We start from the raw sequence: 15,560 nt of genomic DNA, 5'->3' as shown, positions 1-15,560 counted from the left end.
TTTTAATCAATATCGATTTTTAAATTATTTTTTATCATTTACTATCACATGTCACATCACATAGTTTTAAGTGATTTTTAAATATGTATAAATTTTAATATTTTGAACATTTTTTAAAATTTGATAATCGTTGTTTTTCTTAAAAAGATTTATGGACTTGTTAATATCGTAATAAATCATATAATAATAATATTTTTGAAAAAAATTATACAATTAAAATTGATCAAAGAACATAATTGATTTAATTTCTCAATTCAAGATTTAATTAATTCAATTTTTTTAATTCAAAAATTCAATTAAATGTAAAATATTTTTTGAAACTTATATTTTTAAAAGTTTGAAGACATTACCATCATTCAACCGATGAGTTTCAAAATTATATATTTATAGTGGAACAAGATAGATATGAAACAAAATATGTTAACTATGTAAATTTGATAACCTTTTTCGTTACTATATCTATGCTAATACGTTTTTGGAGCAAGTAATTTAATATTTCATGGATCTAATAAACATTTTTCCCCATGCATAAACTAAGTGATTTTAATGATTAAAGAAATGATTATTCTTTTTAAATACTTTCGGTTCGAGCACTAACGACGATAAAGTATTTAAACATTCATTGTCAAATGATATATACTATTGACGGAACATCGTAGGGCACTCACCAATTATTTCTTAAAATATTAATTAATATTAAGAATATTCCACCCCTCAATTTAAAAAAAAATTATAAAAAATATTTTAACCCCAGCTATAATAAATTCCTAGTTTTGCTGATGGTTGAGAATCTTTAGAATAAATACTACCCCTTATAAGCCCCCTTGATTAAATAAAAAAAATCATTATATACAACCTAAAGAGTTAACTATTTTTAAGTTAATTAATTTCTTATTCATATTTCCTTTAATCCAATTGATTCTTCAAATTTCGGTTTGATTTCTGCAGAAGAACTTAAAATAAAGCAGCAAATTCTCACCCTATAAAAAAACCACAGCATTGATAAAATGATTTACCCGAATCAACCCCTAAATTGATGAAATGAAATCTGAAGTATAACAAACAAACGTATCAAGGTTGATATTTTAATGTGAATATCAAAATGTTACACAAGCTACACACAAAAAGAAATTTACTGCAAAGGCTCATTAGCCAAATTGGTATCTAAACTTGACAGTTTTTCTCAATTTAAGAATTTTTTTCAAGTTCAAGTACCAATTTGAGAAAAGCTGGCAATTTCAGGTGCCAATTTGTATAATAAGCCTACTACAAATGATGACCTTCACGTCCATATGAAAAACCAACAACCAACAGTTATTATATGATCGTTGATTAAGAACCAATCAAATCATATATTACTGTACAAATTGCAGTGTGAAAGAAAAAAATAATAGTTCCAATTGACAAAAATGAATGACTGAACTAGGCTTCATGCCCAGTCAAAAACTGCATCTTTCAAATATCAAACTCACAGTTCACAAGCTTTTGTTCCTTGCTGCCATAGCAAACAACGAGCCAGACAAAAACAGTCCATGACCAAAAAATAAGACCTGCAATAACACATAACATCAAACACCATAAGTCATCTTCAGTAACACATGGATTGAAAAGCAAACAAGATACACGGCCACATAATCAAGGGAAAAGAAGAATAGGCTAAGCGATTAACTGGAATCTGGAACCCCTTCAGAACCAAATTATGATTGAAGAAAACTATTTTTCATTCACGCGATGCTAAAAAGAGTCCCTATTTTATGGATACATAGATCACACCGAAAAATGATTAACAGTTATATGATAAAAGGTCATCATGGTAATTGCAGATAAAGGAAGCCGATGAGTAGTAAGTTTTACCTATCTTAGTAGCACACAAACATTGATCTTGGAAAATGAATTAAATGGAACTGAAGCACTTGTTTAATGCCCCAAAAGAATGCCAAATCAACAGAAAATTTAAAGATGCTCCAAGATAGAAAGAAGATTTGGAGCCCCACGGCGGAACAATGGCTCTAACCGGAATGATGGAACACCAGTCTGCCACCTTTTTACGTCATACATCTCATTCCATGCCTGTATAATCTCGTCTATTTTAAAACCTAAACCTGCAATAAAATTGGGACAAAATTTCCACATAAACAAATTTTCCTAACAAGAAGACAATTGAAATTTACAGAGGACTCTTTGTAGATACCTTCTGAAGCGTTCTGGTTCGAACAGTGGTTCTTAATCATAACAGCTAGATCTGTAGGAGAAGCTCCAGCAAGTTCAAATTTCTCAACTGCAACCTCCAAACATTCTTCCCAAGTTGGCAACCCAATCTTGTATTCCACAACAGAACGTTCATAAAGTAAGGTGCCCCATAACAGGTATATCAGTGAACTCATGTTTGCAGCCTGCTCAGCAGCTTCTTCAGGGGAGACAACTTTAAACAAACCATCTAGCCCCATTTTCTGCAACTGGGTCTTATACTTATCAAATTTAGAGAGTCCATTTAGCCGTTGCTCCTCTGTTTCCTCCCAAATCTGCATGCCCTTCTCCATGCTGTCCTCCGCCTTGTTAAAAAGCCTCAAGACCTCTTCTGAAGGCCCGTTCTCTAAATCAATCTTGCAAGCATTTGCATGGTACCAACAGAGTTTGGCTTGCTCAAACTGCTGTTGCCCCAATGCAAGAAGACCTTCATGAAAATCTGGTTTAATTTTCAATGCTTCCTCATACCTCTCCGCTGCCAATACATATTCTTTCTGTGCCCACTCATACGCAATCTTAACCTGGGCGAGCATAGATTCCCTTGAACCATCTTCTGTTAACCTGACATGCTTCCTTGCCCTGGTCATGTGAACATTTCCCCAGTTGAACAATGCAAGAGCAGCCATCTCTTGGAACTTATCTGCAGCAATTTCAAACAGCTCCAGTGCGTCTTCACTTGTCACAGCATCTGACATTGCTTCTGAATATAATTTCATCCCAAGTTCATGAAGATCCAAGTACGAATCAGAATCAAACCCAACATGGTTCTTAAAAAGTAGTGCGAACTGGACAATCCAATCCTCCATGCATGTTCCCTTTATAGCTTCACCATTCTCAACAACATCATTCAATTTCTCTCCCCTCTTAACCACATCATCTTTACTTACGCCTTCATAAGTTGGTTCCTGGTCTGGACTAACTTCAACAATATAGAATCTAAGCGATCCTCCAGATACACCACCAAATGTTTCGGCTAACCTAAGATCATATGTTGAAGTAATTGTAACTAAATCACCCTCTGGATCCATGTATTTCACAAGAACACCCTGCAGCCCTGGAAACCTATCTCGAATAATATTCCTCACCAACTGAATAGTACAATTCACAGGTAATTGCGCCCACCTAATATCATCCCCCAACACCAACTTCACCGTCTTTGTAATCGCCTTTTGTTCCTCAACAGCCTTCTTCTCTTGCTGAACAGTCTTCACAACAACCTCTTCATCTTTGACCTCGTTGGCAAGGCTAACCTTCTTCTCCACCGCCTTCTCTTCTGTAACATTATAAGCAGTCTTTTTGTTTATCTCAACACTCTTTCCTTTGTTTTTCTTGTTCTTCAACTTCTCTTTCACCACTTTTCGCAACCGTGTAGCCCCAGAAAGCTCATTATCAAACAAACCAAGTTCATTTTCATTAACAGTAATACCCTTCTCATCCATAGCCTTTTTAACACTGTCTAAAAGCTCCAAAGCAGACGAATTATTGGGTTCAATAGTTAAAACATTATAAACATCCCTACAAGCTAAATCCAGTCTATTCAAAGCTTCATAACATCTAGCTCTTCTCAACAAAGCTTTGCTGTATTTCGGAGAAACCTCTAAAGCCAAATTACATTCACTGATGGCGCGAGGGTACTCACCGAGACCCAAATGCATATAGCAAGCAGCCATGTTGCTGCGCAAATAAGCGACATCGATATGGTTCTTAGGGAGAAGGTTAAGGGCTTTTTCGTACTTTAACATCGCGCCTTCATGGTCCCGTTTCAGGAAGAGTCGGTTACCTTCTTCTTTGAGGTCTTGAGACATGTTGATGAAGATCGCCGTGTCCTCGTCGAACGCCTTGGAAGTAGGACCGGCGGCGGCCTTGTTCTGCTTGTTGGCTTCCATGACTTTCTTGCCTGTCTCTTGAAACTTCTTCTTCCCCGCTGGCTTCCCCATTCTCTTGGATTGAGGGAATCCCCAAACGAAAAGATGAAGAAAGAAAAGCAATCTGACAAAAGGAATAGAACAGTAACTATACGGAACTTGATATATAACAGGGCAATATTCTATATTCCGTCGTTCTATGAATGGCTAAAAGGGAAAATGAGATGACAAAAAATTCTTATTATTTTTCATATTTATTCTTGGTTTTTCTCTTTGTCGGATTAGGGTTTCGGCGCCAAGACATAAGGTCAACGTTAGTTTGCCAGCAATAATATATGCCGCTTTAGTCAACCAACTATGAACATTTTAGTTTTGTTTTAACGACTTTGAATATTGTTGTATACAGGCTTGGTTTTGTTTTCATTTTGGAAGGGGCCATTGGTCTAGGCAGCTCACTTTCTCAAATAAATCCAAGCCCATATTATTCATACCGGTTATATTTACCAATCAAGTCTAATCGTGTTAAATTTTTTTTTTGAATTAGTTGAATTAATTGTAAAAAAAATAAAGAACAAATACTAATAATTATATAATAAAAACCAATACAAATCCTTCCATCTGATTATGCAAATCTTTTAACATTACACCACGTTATTACAATTCTCCCACACGTGAAATCCAACTGTCCAGGAATAGAGGGCCACCATATTCTAGTACCCGCAGCTCGGCTCAATAGCAAAATCGAAAGTAAAAAAAAAAACACCCACCACTTAACGAACCTGGATTCTTTCATTAATGGCGAGGGTTGGTTACGAACATACACTCAATGAAAACCACCTTTTTCAGGAGTCTTTGTCTGTTTCAGGACCCTCACTTGTATGCTTCGCGTAAAGGCGATGGCGTCTCTCTCTCCCGTATAATGACCGATCTAGAAATTAAAAAATGGGATTCAAAATAAATGAGCAACAACTTACCGTCGACTTGATTAAGAAAGTTCACCAAAAAATCGCCGGTAAACGACGTCATGGCGGGTGGTTTAGACACAAACAAAAGACTGAGAAATGAGAATTGAGTAGCATTGGGTTGGAGTCTGTGGGTTTGAACGCAAACAAAATTAGTAATAGCTGAAATAAAAGGTTTTGAAATGATATATATTATTTTAATTAGTTTTTTAATTGAAAATATAGAACAGATTAACAGTTTACGAGCACAAATTTCAACTACAAAATAAAGTATGCAGAAAAGAGCACAAATTTCAACTACAAAGATGTAGAAAAGTCAAAAAAAAAAAAGGTGTGCAAAATTTTTAAGTTTTAATATAGTATATTAAGTGTTGGTATTTGTTGTAAGGAAAATGGGTATGCAACTGCTACCTCGTGGGCCACATAGATCCGCCCCGCGGCATATATTACCCAGAAGATTAAAGAAAGTATAACTGCAGTTGAGACCATTATCAGCCCTGTATAAATCCATCTGCTATATCCACGTAGACCAGGGCAGTGTTCTACATAAACGCCTGTAAAAGTTTCCCTCGCAAATGTGCAGTCTTGTAACTGAAGCAGCAATGGAGCATAATTGTACAATGCCGAGCCTACATTTACGGCTGCTGTCATTTGGTCGTACAAGGCCGGAGTTATTCGTCCAGTCGTGATGCATATTTCCGTTGCAGAAACCTGACAGACATAATTCCTTCATACCTGTAGTATATCATAATATCTTCTTTAAATTACATAAACGTCCCAAAGATTGTTTGCAGGTTAATAATGCATGGATGTTGCAGGGTCCAATGAATTTAATTACCTCGGTTGCATTATCTGCATTCACTTCACCAGGTGTGCAGATTCACTCGGTAAGGTCGCCAAAGAAGGGATTGTAGTACTGGCACCAATGGACCTGATTGACTGAAGTACATGGTCGGAAAGTTTGGAGAAAAATTGATGTTTGAAACGTTGGTTATGACCTGCTTAGCTGTTTGGACATTAGAAGGTAGAAATACTTTATCAACTCCGACCTGCTTAGCTGTTGTAAGAGAGTCGGACACATCCTTCAGTTTCCTGACAGTCACATCTGCTTGATTTACAACAAATTGAAATGTTTTAGTAGTGCTACTATGGAACCTCTCCTGACCAACATACAGTGCAATGCAACTAAGCCTGAAACCAAAGCACAAAACATTAAGCTTTAGGAACTAGGATGCCCTTAATTTTCAACATGAAAATGACACGAGATAAAGATGCATTTACATTGTAGCAACTGTGAACAACACAAGGAAGATGAAAGAGATTGCATAAGCAATTCGGGAATATCCATTCGGTCGCCTTTTACAGCAGAAATAAAATATTAGAATCAGCAATAAGCAGATACTAAAGCCAACAAACCATATTACAGCAATTGCAAATAGGGGAGCCGCATTATAAGCCACAGACTGCACCCAAACAAAATCGAAAATGATAATTCCGGACACAAATCTTAAGTTGATACTTACAGGTGCAATATATATATAGTCAATTACATAGGATTGTCTCAGGAAATGCAGACTAATATACGGTTAATATACGGTGTTACCGGATACATTAAAAGATATTTGATAAATTCGGTTTAGCGCTACCGGAAATATCGATTAATAATAATGTAATAGGTGGAAATCATGAAAAAATATTAAAAAATTTGACAACTGACAAACTTAGCTTGTCGGTTTGTGTCGATACTTTATAAAAATATATTAATCCATAACAATATAACAGGTAAAAAATGAAAAAACCGGTCTATAAATGACAAAACAGGTAAAGTGCTACCGGATATATTGAAAGTGTCGATACTTTATAAAAATGTATCGATCCATAACAATATAACATGTAAAAAAATAACAAAACCGGTCTATAAATGACAAAACAGGTAAAGCGCTACCCGATATGTTGATAGTGTCGATACTTTATTATAAGTATCGACACTTTTGGAATTAAAAAGAGAATAAGTTATAGCGCTAATAAAGTGTCGATACTTTATAAAAATGTATCGATCCATAACAATATAACAGGTAAAAATATGGCAAAACCGGTCTCGAAATGACAAAACCGGTAAAGAGCTACCAGATATGTTGAAAGTGTCGATACTTTATTATAAGTATCGACACTTTTGGAATTTAAAAGAAAAGAAGTTATAGCGTCAATAAAGTGTCGATACTTTATAAAAATGTATCGATCCATAACAATATAACAGGTAAAAATATGACAAAATCGATCTCGAAATAACAAAACCGGTAGTAAAAAAGTGTGCATGTGGGCTGTGTGGTCTTTTTTATTTCAGAATTTTTATTTTTTAATACAAAAAGTTGGATATTTTAAGCAAAATCCAGTAAGAAAAGAATAAAAATTTTGCAATAACAAAAGAATAACATTGGGAAACCCACCATGTTATCAGTTTCTCAAAAAACAAAAACTCAGAAACAGGTAAATTTACAATGTAACCGGTAAAAATATACTGGTTAATTAGCAAATAGGTTTACATTATGTATTGACACTCTTTAAATATGTGTCAATATTTTTTTTCCCAAAATGAAAGCACAACGAGGTGCACGCATAAAGTGTCGTTACATTTAAAATTGTATTAATCCCAAAAACATCAAAACCGATAATTATAATGTAATAGGTAAATTTATAATGTTATCGGTGTAAATATACATGTTTAGTTAGAAAATAGGTCAATATAAGCGCTACCTAATATATTATTGTACTTGATAATATTTTCGGTTAAATAATATAACATAATCGGTCTAAATTTTAACCGATCACTTATTTAACGTCACTTCATTTTTAACCTTTTTTAGGCGCCGCACAGCAGAAATTCCCTAATTACATACAATCCAACTGCTAGGAAATGAAAGTGGATAAAAGGGTAAGCACTAATTCTAGTATAAATATTGGTTGCTATGTATAGAAAATATCCATGAATTTTTAAGTATACTCCACGTGTCAAAGGACCTAAATGTAAAATCACCCACATGACAACATCGAAACTGCGAACCAGAACCAAGGGTCCTGTTAAACTTGTAATATGAGAAATGAAAGAATTGTTTTATTTCCACACTCCCATAAGTTTACAATCAGTGCATATATATACACAGCTATTCAATCTAACAACTTAACTAACTCAAAACCGTTTCTAACTAATCAATAACAGAAAAAATAGATTACAAACTCAACACTCCCCCTCAAGTTGGATGCTAAAAAACATTTTCAACTCCTAATTTGGATAGCAAATAACTATGTTTTTGATGTCCCAAAGCCTTTGTCATGATGTCTGCAAGCTGTTCATGTGTGAAAACATGTTCTGTCTGAATTAAACCTTCTTGTATTTTTTCTCTCACGAAATGACAGTCGATTTCAATATGTTTTGTCCTTTCATGATACACAGGATTAGCTGCTATCTGAATTGCAGCTTTGTTATCACAATAAAGTTTCACAGGTTTCATGTCTTTTATACTAAACTCTGCAAGTAAACCTTGCAGCCATACCAACTCAGAAGTAACCACTGCCATAGCTCTATATTCTGCTTCTGCTAAAGATCTAGCCACAACATTTTGTTTCTTTGATTTCCATGAAACTAGTGAGTCACCAATCTTGATACAGGACCCTGTCACAGATTTTCTTGACATTGGACATGATCCCCAATCTGAATCACAGTAGGCTGAAATTTGATGGCCTGAAGAAGATTTTAACAAAACTCCCTGTCCTGGTTTTTTCTTAATATACCTTACTACTCTTAAGGTTGCCTCCATGTGTAATCTCTTAGGTTGCTGCATAAATTGACTAAGAAGGTTTACTGCATATGTAATGCCAGGTCTAGTATATGTCAAGTAAATCAACTTTCCAATAAGCCTTTGGTAAACTGACTTTCCAACCTGATTGTATTCATCTTCCTTATTCTGCTGCACAACTCTATCATAATCTACAGTAGTCAGCTTCAAATTCTGCTCTAGAGGAGTATCAACAGACTTTGCTTTCTCCAAACCAGTTTCCTTGATTAATTGGAGTGCATACTTCCTTTGATTCAAAAGTATACATTCCTTTGACCTCAATACCTCGATTCCCAAAAAATACTTTAGCTCCCCCAAATCCTTCATCTTAAAATGGCTATTCAACATTTGTTTTAATTCAGCAATCAACTCATTACTATCACCTGTAATAACCAAGTCATCAACATATACCAACAACAAAGCCATTTTACCTTGCTGCTTCTTGATGAACAATGAGTAGTCATATTTGCTTTGAACATAACCAGTCGAAACCAATGCTTCTGTTAATTTCAGATTCCACTGCCTGGAGGCTTGCTTAAGACCATATAATGATTTTTGCGGTCTACATACAACCTTCTCCCCCTAACTGCAAAAACCTTCTGGAAGCTGCATATAGACTTCCTCAGAGAGATCTCCTTGCAAAAAGGCATTGAATACATCCATTTGCAACAGTGGCCATTGGAATATAGAAGCAATAGCTAAAATGGTTCGAATGGTAACCATTTTGACCACAAGAGAAAAAGTATCAACAAAGTCAATTCCCTCCTGTTGATTATAACCTTTAGCAACCAAGCGAGTTTTATATCTCTCAACCTCACCTGATGCTTTGTACTTAACTCTATAAACCCACTTACATCCAATAGGAACTTTTCCTGGTGGTAATAGAACAAGAGACCAAGTTTTATTAGACTCCAATGCATGGATTTCCTCTTTCATTGCTTGAACCCAAAGTGGATTTTGAATAGCCTCAGAATAAGATTGAGTCTCAGAAATTTGAGAGATGGAAGACAAGAATACTTGAGTATGAATTGGTAAGTGAGAATAAGAAAGTTCACTGAAATTTGAGGAAGAAGACTGACAAGTGCAAACAAAATTATTTAACCAAGTAGGAGGTTTTGAAACTCTAGAGGATTTCCTAGAAGGGACAGGTGCACTTATTGAAGAAGAAGACTGATCTAGAATTTGAGAAGTGTGTTCTTCACCAACAGTACCCAACTCAGTAGGATTACTATGAAGGGAGCCAGAATGTGGAGAACTTGGAGTATTTAGAATCAAGAAATCATCATCAGAAACAAATGTATTAGATGGGAACAAAACAAGATCAGAACTATAAAAGGAAGAAGATGGATGAAAAGGAAAATGAGTTTCATGAAACTTAACATCCCTACTAATGAATATTTTTTTACAATCAAGGTTAAATAGTAAGTAACCCTTTTGGGTTAGAGAGTATCCCAAAAAAACAGAAGCAAAAGCTCTAGCATCAAACTTATCATGAGGAGTAAGATTTGTGGCAAAACAGAGGCACCCAAATACCCTAAAATGGTCATAAGAAGGAGATTTATTGTATAGTAATTCAAAAGGAGTTTTCCAAGATAAGACTGAAGATGGAAACCTATTGATAATATAACAAGCAGCTAACACACATTCTCCCCAAAACTTAAAAGGGACTCGAGACTGAAAACGAAGAGCCCGAGCAACTTCTAAAAGATGCCTATGTTTACGTTCTGCAACCCCATTCTGTTGAGGAGTACGTACACAAGAACTCTGATGAATAATTCCCAAGGATTCAAACAAGGGAGAACATTCAGAATTAAAGAATTCACGATCATTATCACTACGAACAACTTTAACCGAAACAGAAAATTGGTTTTAAACCATTAAGAGAAAGGTTCGAAGACAAGAAATAGAATCATTCTTAAGCTTCAATAAGTACACCCAAGACATCCTAGTGTAGTCATCTACAATAGTCAAGAAAAAACGTTGACCAGCATGAGAAGAAATTCGATAAGGCCCCCACAAATCAATGTGAATTAATGTGAAGGGAGTAGTGGTCCTAGAATTGCTAATTGGAAATGGAAGCCTAGACTGCCGAGCTAAAGGACAGATATAACAGTTTTGAACAGATTCTTGATGCAAATTTGCATTATGAAACATAGGTAATTTTTTTAATTGAGAAGTTGGAACATGTCCTAAACGAGCATGCCAAAGAGTTGTTTTATTTGCATCAACAGATTTACAAGTGTTTAAAAGAATTTCAGAACTAACTAAAGGTTTATATGCATCAGCAGAAACAGAAAAAAACAGAATTGGGAGGGAACCTGAGCATGTAAAGACCTCTAAATTCTTTACCAATCACTCTCATCATGCCATTGTAAAGATCCTGCAATATGCAAAGATCAGGATAGAAAAGAACAGCACATTTCAACTCGTGAGCCAACTTTGAAACAGAAATTAGATTGTGAGTAAAGTGAGGCACATGAAGTACATTAAACAGTTGAAGACCATTAGGAAATCTAACAGAACCTATATGTGTGACAACAAGAGATTTTCCATTAGGCAATTGAACATATTTAACTGTGGATGTACAGGGCACAGGATCAATCATGCAATTAAAGTCTGATAAAATATGGTCAGTTGCTCTAGAATCCAGAATCCATTCAATTGAATCATAAGAAAGAGAACAGAAAGTACCTGCCAAATTCACAGAAGAATTTAAACTAGAACTCAGAGCTGAAGCCTGATTCAAAAGCCCCAAAAGCTGCTAATACTGTTCAGTAGTGAAGACTGGTGGTGCTGGATTAATCACCTCACGATCAGAGTGAGCCACCATGGCAGCTTGAGAACCCTTCTTCTTGTTGAACTTGAAGTCAGGTGGAAAGCCAATAAGGCGATATCAATTCTCCTTTTTATGGCCCTTCACCTTGTAGTGATCACAGGTTCCATTAAACCTTCGACGGTTGCCAGGAGCATTGGAGTTTCCAGAAGCATTGGAATACAATGTTGTAGTTTCCAGGAGAGGAACGACACCAGATAGCTGAAGGCGATGGGCTTCTTCTTGACTTATCATCAAGTAGGCACTGTTGACTGAAGGTAAGGGTTGCATCAACAACAATTGGCTTCGAATAGTAGTATATGAATCGTTCAGCCCCATCAAGAATTGGAATAACTTCTGTTGAGCAACATGCCTTAAATTTGACTGAGCACTTGCACAGGCACAGTTCGAAGGTGGTACGAGTGCATCATACTCGTCCCACAAAAGCTTCAGCCGTGAGAAATACGCAGAAATGGACAGCTCACCTTGGATCATCGTTGCAATCTCACGATAAAGGAAAAAGATTTGTGAACTGTTGACCTTGTCAAATCGTTCCTTGAGATTAGCCCAGACGAATGCGACGCTTGAAGCGAAGAAGATTCCAGCAGACAACTCCTTGCTCACATAATTGGGGATCCATGAAAGCACAAGAGCGTTGCATCTATCCCATTGTACTTGTAAAGGAGGCTGAAAATCGTCACGGCAACAAATTCCATCGACGAATCCTAATTTGTTTTTGGCGAGGAGAGCGATTCGCATCGATCGACTCCAGATTATGTAGTTATCTGGACCAGGCAGTTGATGCGATATCAAGATCGTGCCCGGAGTATCCGAAGGGTGAAGATACAGTGGATGGTTGAAATCAACAAGCGTTGATTCTGTCATTGGAACTGTCATAACCATTTTTTTATAAAACTATTAAATATTATTTTAAAAAATAATTATGACTTTTATTTTGGAACATTGGGTGATTTTGGATTGATTGAAATAAAATGGAAAAGGGAGTCGCCATCGACCTTTGGGTTAGGTAGGTCAAATACCTAAAAACGTCTTTTAAAAACAATTTTAAGAAAAATAGTTTTATAAGACAAAAATTTGGTCTACGTTATCAAAGATTCATTTAAAACAGGTTCGGGAGTCGGTTACGTGTGGGGAAGGGTAAACACCCCCACAACGCCCAAAATTGGTACTGTGTAGCTTACACATCGTCGTAAATGGTGGAAATTACAAATTGAATATAAAACTAAAATATGATTCGTTTATTGAGATTTAATTAATTTACTTCGAATTATTTTATCAGAGAAAATTCTTTAATTTGAAAAGAAATCTCGAGATTAACAATCCTCCGTCGGGAAAGTTAACTCGTCTATTTCTTATCTTTTAAAGAATATTCTGTCATCATTTATTTAAAAAACGTGTATCGAATATAAAATGAAAATTTAAAATTTACATTCACATAAAATAAAGTGAGCGTCACTTAAGGTACCACACATTACATCATTTTAATAAATTAATTAGTAAAATATACTCGACTTGTTGCAAGTCCCTATGTCGTTAAAATGCCGTATCGGATCGTACCACTTCGACCAAGTGGTACTTTCCACGCCCATTCTACGCATACATGTTCTTGAAAATATAATCGAATATTTCTTACATAGATAAAAATATAATGAAAATAAATGTAATTGGAAATATAAAATAAAATATTTACATAATACAAATAATCGAATAACAAATACAATAAAATCATACATAAATGAATAAAATAAAATATTCACAAATGTCAGGGATAAATTCGAACATTAACAAAAATACCTAACATATAAAATCAAGGACTAAAATGAAACTATTACAAACATTGGGACCAAAGTCAAGTATCCACAAAAATGACATTACATACATTAATAGGACTAAAATAGAAATACATAAACATAATATGGCCAAATTCGAACTCTAATAAAAATGTAATAATAAACCAGATAAGGACTAAAATATAATGAAAGTAAAATAAACAGACATTAATCGATATTTAACCCAAAATATGAGAGTAGTGATCAAAATAAAAGTTTCATAAATAAAGAGTACAATGTCTAAACTTTCAAAAATATTAACAATAACCAGTCCAGTGACCAATGTGTAAACTTTAAAAATATAGGGCTTGAAGTACAGAATAAATAAAATACACTAAGCCCTTAAACAAACTTACAAAACACGGGGACCCTTACAAGGTAACTAAACCATAGGCTAACTAGTGACTAAAATAAAATGTACACAAATGTCATGGAGAAATTTAAAACATTAACAAAAATAAATAACACACCAGAACAGTGGCTAAAATGAAAAAAAAACATAAATCACAGGTCCAAATTCGAAGATCATAAAACATACATAATATATAAACTAGTGATTCAAATAAAACAAAATAAAACTATAGGCTCGAAATATGATTGCATGGATTTCATTTAGTGACCAGATTATAACCCTTACAAAAGCTTGAGGGACCTATACTGATATTAACCCTAAATGGAAAACACGCCGAACTCCTCCTTGTGTTAAACGCCGTCGTTTCAATCATATAATTTAAGCCTAAAATGGGCTTTCAATTTCCCATTCCCCTCATTTTCCCCATCTTCCCCTCTCTCTTAAAAATAGAGAACAGAAGAAGCTCTCAATGTTCTCTCCTTCTCTGCCTTTTGTCTCCGTCGTGGAGAGAAAGCAGAGGAACCACGGCCGCCGCAGCCAGCGGCGATGGCTTGAGAAATCAACCCATGACCAATCCTTCTCTCTTCCTTTGAACACTAACCCTTCTCCTACCCTAAGCAAAAACCAAAACCCCCTATTCGAAAACCCTAGATCTAAAATAAGGGAAAGTTTACCTTCAATATGGCCTTCTCTATTCTGGCTAGGCTACAACGACGAGGTTTTCTACAAGGGTAAGATCTCCCTCATTTTGTTTTTTTTTAGCACTCTCTCTCTTTTTTTTCTGGTTATCCCCCCCGAATCCCCTATTTTCTCTTCTTTGGTCTTTTATGTTTGCTTGCATGTGGATTTCTGGTGAGATGATGATGATATCTAGGTAGATAGGATTTGATTTCTCTGATTTGGGTGAATAAAGTCCAGATTTTTCGGGATTTTTGGGTGTTATTTTAATGGGTTTTTAGGTTTGGGGTAAGTTTGATACACTGTTGATGACATTTGCTTCACTGTGTGACCAGATTGCTGATGACGACCGGCTCGGGATTCACCATCGACACCTCAAGCACGGCTGGGAGATGGAAGGCCAAACGGCTGTGGCGGCTGAGCTGTTAGGGCTCAGAATAAGGGTTAGGGTTTCAGACCTAAATGGCCTTTGATCTGGACCATTGGATGGGTCCAGATCAGACGGTCTTGATGGTGCGGCGCTGAGGCAGAGAAGGGGTAACCCTAGCGGGTTTGGGTCGATTGCTGGGCTGCAGGTATGGGTTGGTGTGGCTGAGGGGTCTGTTGAATGTTGGGCTCCGGGATTGAGCCTTTGTAATCTGAATTGGGCTTCAAAGCCTGCAAAAGTGTAATATGTAAAATTAAAAATAATAATAATAATAATAGTTAATAATAATTAATAATAATTAATAATAATAATAATAATAATAAATAAATATAAAAGACCCGGACAAAAACGGGTGTCTACAGCTGCCCCTCTTTGCACATACTTGTGTTAACAAGAATAGGGCAAAGACGACAAGACAACACGTTTTTGTCTGGTTCTCCCTTTTAAACTTAGAAATTGAATAATGTTGGTTGTTGGGGACGACACTGCTCATACGTGATGAAGAGTTCGGGTCGTCTAAGGGTGACATGATTC

The 15,560-nt window shown here is 35.7% G+C and overlaps 1 protein-coding gene across 1 annotated transcript; it reads right to left on the bottom strand.

Annotated features, from left to right (window-relative positions):
- Positions 1-1,296: 1,296 nt before the first annotated feature.
- On the bottom strand, positions 1,297-4,320 carry LOC120135664 (protein PHOX4-like). Its single transcript, XM_039151903.1, has 3 exons — positions 2,192-4,320; positions 1,855-2,102; positions 1,297-1,550 (listed from the first exon to the last, which is right to left on the bottom strand). Exons 1-2 carry the CDS (start codon positions 4,182-4,184, stop codon positions 1,954-1,956), a joined length of 2,142 nt encoding a protein of 713 aa, XP_039007834.1. The 5' UTR covers positions 4,185-4,320; the 3' UTR covers positions 1,297-1,550; positions 1,855-1,953.
- Between the last annotated feature and the right edge of the window lie 11,240 nt (positions 4,321-15,560).

The sequence above is a fragment of the Hibiscus syriacus genome, unplaced genomic scaffold (assembly GCF_006381635.1).
Source record: "Hibiscus syriacus cultivar Baekdansim isolate YM2019G1 unplaced genomic scaffold, ASM638163v2 tig00001825_pilon, whole genome shotgun sequence".
Lineage (NCBI taxonomy): Eukaryota > Viridiplantae > Streptophyta > Magnoliopsida > Malvales > Malvaceae > Hibiscus > Hibiscus syriacus.
Note: the sequence above shows the minus strand (reverse complement) of the source record. Positions and strands in the feature narration are given on the sequence as shown.

What these genes read in the sequence shown, in the direction of transcription:
- LOC120135664 (XM_039151903.1), bottom strand. Translation starts at nt 4,184, where the DNA reads ATGGGGAAGCCAGCGGGGAAGAAGAAGTTTCAAGAGACAGGCAAGAAA. An exon ending in GAACCAGAACGCTTCAGAAG is followed by an intron (nt 2,103 to 2,191) that starts GTATCTACAAAG and finishes ATTTTATTGCAG; the next exon opens with GTTTAGGTTTTAAAATAGAC.